This window comes from Pagrus pagrus (genome assembly GCF_965226575.1).
Source record: "Pagrus pagrus genome assembly, chromosome: 14".
In the NCBI taxonomy this organism is placed as follows: Eukaryota; Metazoa; Chordata; class Actinopteri; order Spariformes; family Sparidae; genus Pagrus; species Pagrus pagrus.
In genome coordinates this window covers 29,646,320-29,652,319 of record NC_140198.1, presented here as the reverse complement: position 1 = coordinate 29,652,319, position 6,000 = coordinate 29,646,320, and the positions used below count along the sequence as shown (strand labels likewise).

Sequence of the window (6,000 nt, the reverse complement as noted above, 5' to 3'; positions counted from 1 at the left end):
CACCGTGTTCATGTTGGAATTGCCCAGGGGCAGGCAGTCACACCAGGTGCTGGACGACCGCCTTTGCGTTGTCTGGACTGCCAGCCCGAAGAATTGCGGAGCTTTTTGGTGTGTCGTCCAGCACCATTCAGAGGAGACTGGCTGATGGAGGCCTAAGGTAAGCAAACTTGGAAAACAACTACACATAGATAGGCTACTACTTATAAAATTCACGATAAACGTAAAAGCGAATGAGCAGCATGTAGTAGTCCTTAGTAGTCCTTAACTGGCCGTCGTAAAAATCACTTCGTGTCTGACAGTTGACAGTTGTTTTATTCTGAAAGGGTACAGATAACCCCGCCCCCTCATTTGAATATTGCAGCATGAAATAAAAGAGCAGTGAAATAAATGTGACGTTATGAAATAAATTCCCCACAAATAAATAAATGTGATGTTATAAAATAAATTCCCCGGAAATAAATAAATGTGACGTTCTGAAATAAAAGTCCACATAAATAAATAAATGTGACGTTAGGAAATAAAAGTATCAGGAAACAAATAAATGAGGCGTTAGGAAATAAAAGTCTCCTGAAAAAAATAAAAAAATAGTTTTAAAAATAAAAAGAGAAATGAATCTATGTATTTATATTTAATTTATGTCTATTTATCAACCTATTTATTTCATTTGGGACTCATTTCATGGCATTATTTATTTATTTATTAATTTATTAATTTATTTCATTATGACTAAAACGGCTTTCCATATGTAACAGGCTGTACCTGTTAGTAGCTGCTCGCTGCTGCCTCCTGCTGCTATGTGTGTGCAGCTCCTCCCACCTGCTGCAACTCGGAATCCAGTTGGAGTTTAGTTTTCACTCAGCAAAGGAGGGACTGCGAGAGGTGAGCTGACTGCTTTCTAACTTTTCACTTTTCACTTTTCACAGTTACTCAGTTACTAAATTATATACTCCAATTTCCCCTCTATGTTGTTATTCTTTAACTCTTGATGACAGTGGGGTGGGATGACAGTGCAGTTTCAGAGAAATGTTGAGTGAAAGTCACAGCAAAGGAAGGAAGTATTATTTTCTGATCCAAATGAGCAGTGCTGTTGGTCAGAGCAGCCAAAAGCTACACATTCTGTAACTATCAAGTGGTGACATAGCAGATTGCACCTGTTACAACAAACTCAATATATATGCCATTGTATAAACTTGTTAAAACCCCCAATAGGCATAAGGTATATCTCTTTAACTTTAGCAACTAGTTTAAATTAAACATTTAAATTAACATTTAAATACAGCTAAACTCAGATCCCCAGCCAGCGCTGCTGGGCTGCACTGGACTGTTTGGACAGAAACGCGCCATTTGATGTTTTGATCTGAATATGGAGGCAGTTATGTTAACTGATCATGATATGAACTGCAGCACTCTGTCCATATAATGGTCATAGTTAGAGTCAGATTATAAAAACATTGTTTTTCTGCTATTACCTTCCAAATGACTGCAGTCAGTAATTATTAACCAGATGTCTGCCTCACATTTACTAACCCACAGAGAGATTGCTGAATGCACATCTATATCATTTTAACCACGTTTTTACATAAAGTGAATTTATTTTCATTAGGGCTGCAAATAATGATTATTTTCATGATTGGGGAATCTATTGAGCCCAAAACCCAAAGACTCATGTTTTTGCTCTTTAATGCTTCATTTTGACTTAGTATTAAGTAAGCGCAAATGACACCAAGCAACGATTTGTATCCACACTTCAGCTTTGAATCTTTGAAACCTGGTGCTACAGAGACAGAGGAAACAAAGTGAGGTACCAGGCAGGAGTTAGTGTAATGACATGTTTGGTAGTTAATCCCTTGTCAGGTTATCACTTTGACAGTATATTTACAGTATATTTGTAGAAATCTTTATTAAATCTTAAGACAGACAGTGATGAGGAAATCACGGCTACCACAACAAGGAAACAGATCTTTTATCTTTCAGCTTAGAAAACAAGACAAGCAACATTCTTCTTTGTAAAGAAAGAACATACTCTGTTTTTTCCACATGAACCTGAGGCACCTTACAGAGGAACAACTGTTATTCAGAGTTTCTTGCGGCTCAGTTTTAATGCAGCCTTGTACTTGAGAATAAGACGTGATTACAACCTTCCTAACTTGGGTAATGAATAAACAATGGCAGCCTGTGTAACCACAACTATTTATACAACAAAGTCACAATTACATAACTACCATTTCCGTAGTTGTAGCTGATTGACATTATTTGTTTTTGGTGAGAACATTTAATAAATAGAAGTGTGCTTCTTTTAACACATTAGACTATTTTTCTATACATAAAAATGTGAACCTATGTAGCACTGCAGAGATAAACAACCTGAAGTTGTGTCCTTGTTTCATTATAATTCTGTATCTTTGTTAATCAGGCAGACATCATAACCTTGCTGTCTTTGTCAAACACTGATGAATTTTCTTAGAGATACTGTATTTTTGTTGTTCTGTGGCTTACAGAAGAATAACACAGGGTAATAGTCAGTGGGAGGAAGGAGTATGAAAGAAAGAATGCTTTTAAAGAGAATATTCGGCAGTTTGTGAGCATTACATGTCCAGGCAAAGGAGCTTGTTTTATCAAGCTGCTGTAGTGACATCAGTCTGAAGGCTCGTCAGTGCTCTGTACTCTAACAAGATGTGTCTATACATGTTTTTATTGTGGCCTGCTCTCAAAGACAGGATGACTGAAACAAGATTTTCTCTGTCAAGTTTCATGAGGTGATTTTTTTTTTAGTTGAGAACTAATCTGCTGCATGTTTCATCATCTGATTCCATTTCACATTCAGATTTCATTTCCCCATTCTTCTTCAAATGAACTTAAACAAGGAATTGATCATCACAATTGTTGCTAATTAATTTGCTTGTTTATTGACTGCAGTTAATCAATCCATTAATAATTTAGGCTAATAAAGGGAGGTACCCGGCAGAAGTAAGTTCATTATATTGCAATGTGTCAGATATAGACAGAAATTTAGTTTGGTTCATAAACTAACGTTATGAACAGAGTGTGAAGAAACAACAGTGTTGATGTTATGTCAAAGATTTCTATGTACTGTGTTGCAGAGATGTCTACTTAAATTAGCATGCTAACCAGCTAGCCCCAGCCCATCACAATAGAATCACAGACTCAGGAAAGAAATACTAAGATGAGCTTAATTGCCTTGTTAACTCATCGTAATACTAACTTAATTTAAATCCTCAGTTCACAGCGTAAGATGTGAAAATATTCCAGCTCACCCACTGCTGATGCCCGACTCTCTCTCTCTCTTCTGACGCCTCATGCCTCTCCTGTCCCTGGCCACTCTTCAGGTAAACTCTAGGGCCACTGGCTCCATGGCTCACTGAGCCATGAGCTAATTAGCTAACATACATGCCAACATGCCTGATTTTCACAGGACTCCCTATTATTAACCCTTTCTCCCACTGTGCTCCTGATTGGAAATTTCCCCCGTTAATCTCTCAATTTCATAGTGATACACCAGAAAATCCCTTTTTTTCACAGCCTAATATTGGCAGGTATGAGTTTACAGTAGTTAGCTTAAGTCAAGGATAGGCCATATTCTGGCCATTTTCTACAAATTACTCCTTTAATTGTTTAATCTTCAGTTTTCTCAAGGAAGTCTGACTGTGATGAGGACATAAGTTATATCACAGCTACCACAATAAAGGAAATGGGTCTTCTGCTCTTCTATTACCAATCTATTGGGGAATACTTACAGAGAAACAGACTCTCTCACATTCTTCTGTGAATCTTGGATGGAAATTCCCCTTGATTCTTGCTGTATTCTTTTAGATTCACACTGGTCTACAAAGGGTCAAAGATGGCTGCAGAAACCAACTCCAGCTTAAGTGTAAAAGCAAGAAGTTCCTGATGGACAGCACGGATCATCCAGTTTATGTAAACCACTGACACTGACTTGACTTGGGAGAACAGAACAAGGCGTTCGGCAGCGTGAAAAAGAAACTGCATGAAGCACGATAAAAACTCAGTGCCATGATCGACCTGAGTTTCCTGTCGGAGGAGGAGCAGGAGACCATCCTGGCTGTGTTGAGAAGAGATGCTCAGCTGAAGAAGGCTGAGGAGCAGCGTGTCCAGTGAGTTCCTTGTGTCAGCTGCTCTATGTTTCAACAGATCTGGGTGGGGGTACTAACTTGTCCCCAGTTTGATCTGTTACAGTCAAGACTTTGTAGAAAGTACATGCATTGGCTCCCTATAAGTTCCAGGTGCAAGTGAACATTCTGCTTACAGCAAAGCAGAGGCTTATACCTGGGTTTTCTTGTAATAGGTTTTTGCAAAGAGACTACATTATATTCTTCATTTGCTATTTAGAAATGAATGTTCTGAAAAATCAAGGAGTGACTATCCATTTCCCTCTTACGTTTCTGTATTCAGGACCCTCCAGAAGACTGTCAGTGACAGGGGCCAGCTGAGGTTTATGACTGGAGAATGGTTCTACGAGACCAAGCAGCTTCGCCATCAGGATCGCATCCATGGCTCTGACATCATCAGGGCCTCCATGAAACAGAAACACACACAGAAACCGCTGACGATATGTGAGTATGCTATGTGCAGCATTGGTTCACTCTCTCTCTCTCATTGTAAAATGAGCATGATGCCTTCAAATACAGGTTCAGTGAGATCTAAAACAGTGTCCCTCAATATCTAACCATGGGAGGAGTTTTCCAGCTCTGTTTTCATGCTGTTTACGTGTGTACAAAAAGCTTCAAGGCCTCAGTGAGAAGAAAAATAATCTGTTTTAAGTGCTTCTACTTTGGAAGAGCCTTTAGTGAACAGTTACATGGCTGAGGTTCATAAACTGACACAGAAAATGATAAACAATGTGTTTATATGCCACTGAAACTGCCAAGTAGGCTGCATTGTACATTTCTTCATGTCAGGATGCAGATGTTTCATTACATCTGGGTTGTTTTATATGAATTTGTCAGGTAATTATTGGGTAACTATGTTGGAATGAATATAAAAAGCATGTGTTACAATGAATGGTTACCTTTCTTTAACAGTAGTTGTTTGTTGTGTGCTGCAGTGGAACTCTCCCAGATGTTGCCTGAGAAGCCCAGTTTTGTCAGCAGTGAGAATAAAGAAGTGTTCGTCCCACCTGTTCTCTGTGGAATCCTTCAGGAGCCTCAAACACAGCTAAGCAATGAAATGTGAGTACACAGAACCAAAGCAGGAAGTAATTTAAAAGAGGAAGTAACACATCCATCGCATCACATCAGTACATTTACTATTATATTTACGACTATACTGTACTATCCTGAAGTGCAATTTCATTTTCTGCTTACCTTTTACTTCCACCCCACTACATCTCAGACGGAAATGTTGTACTTTTTAGTCCACTGCATTTTTTTTCCTGATAACCGTACTTATTAGAACTTTGTAGATTGAGATTAATAATGCATCAGTAATTATAATTTACCCCTTTCACACAAGTCCCACCAACACCCGCTACCATCTGGTTTTGTCTTTAATGGGAAAGGGTACAATCGGCATTAATCCAGCGTCAAATAACTCTGCTGTAGTCACGGTGTTTATTGGCTCCAGCTTCCAATGATGAAACCACAACACCCAGGGGACACACTCTGTCCCCCCCCCCCATTCTTTTATGTGTGTTGAAGTGAAGGCCCGCTGGCTTGTTAATACTTGTCCATCTGTCTCTGTTCAAGTTCCGCTTGAACATTGCTCAGTTGGTGCTGAATTTAAAAGAGAGACTGAAGTAGATGATATTAAAAAGTAACCACGGTGATGTTGTCAGTAGCTTCTGTCGCCACACAAGGTTTGCCAGCTGCCTGATCAGTACTGCGCATGTGCAACTCTCAACAGAGATTAAAAAAAAACGAGATGTCTGACTTGTAGTTAGATGTAGTTACTTTCATGCCCTGGAAAAAATGGTGCGTCTAATTCAGAATGTTGGGGATTCAAACTTTTTAAACACGGTTAAGG

General features: G+C 39.0%; 1 protein-coding gene across 1 annotated transcript in view; it reads left to right on the top strand.

Moving 5' to 3' along the window:
* Window positions 1-847: 847 nt before the first annotated feature.
* The window catches only part of sytl2a (synaptotagmin-like 2a), a 27,836-nt gene continuing 22,683 nt past the window's right edge, over window positions 848-6,000 (top strand). Inside the window, 5 exon segments of the mRNA XM_084373990.1 lie at window positions 848-879; window positions 3,241-3,347; window positions 3,832-4,133; window positions 4,432-4,592; window positions 5,084-5,207. Coding sequence (XP_084230116.1) covers window positions 4,033-4,133; window positions 4,432-4,592; window positions 5,084-5,207 — 386 coding nt within the window. The 5' untranslated portion in view covers window positions 848-879; window positions 3,241-3,347; window positions 3,832-4,032.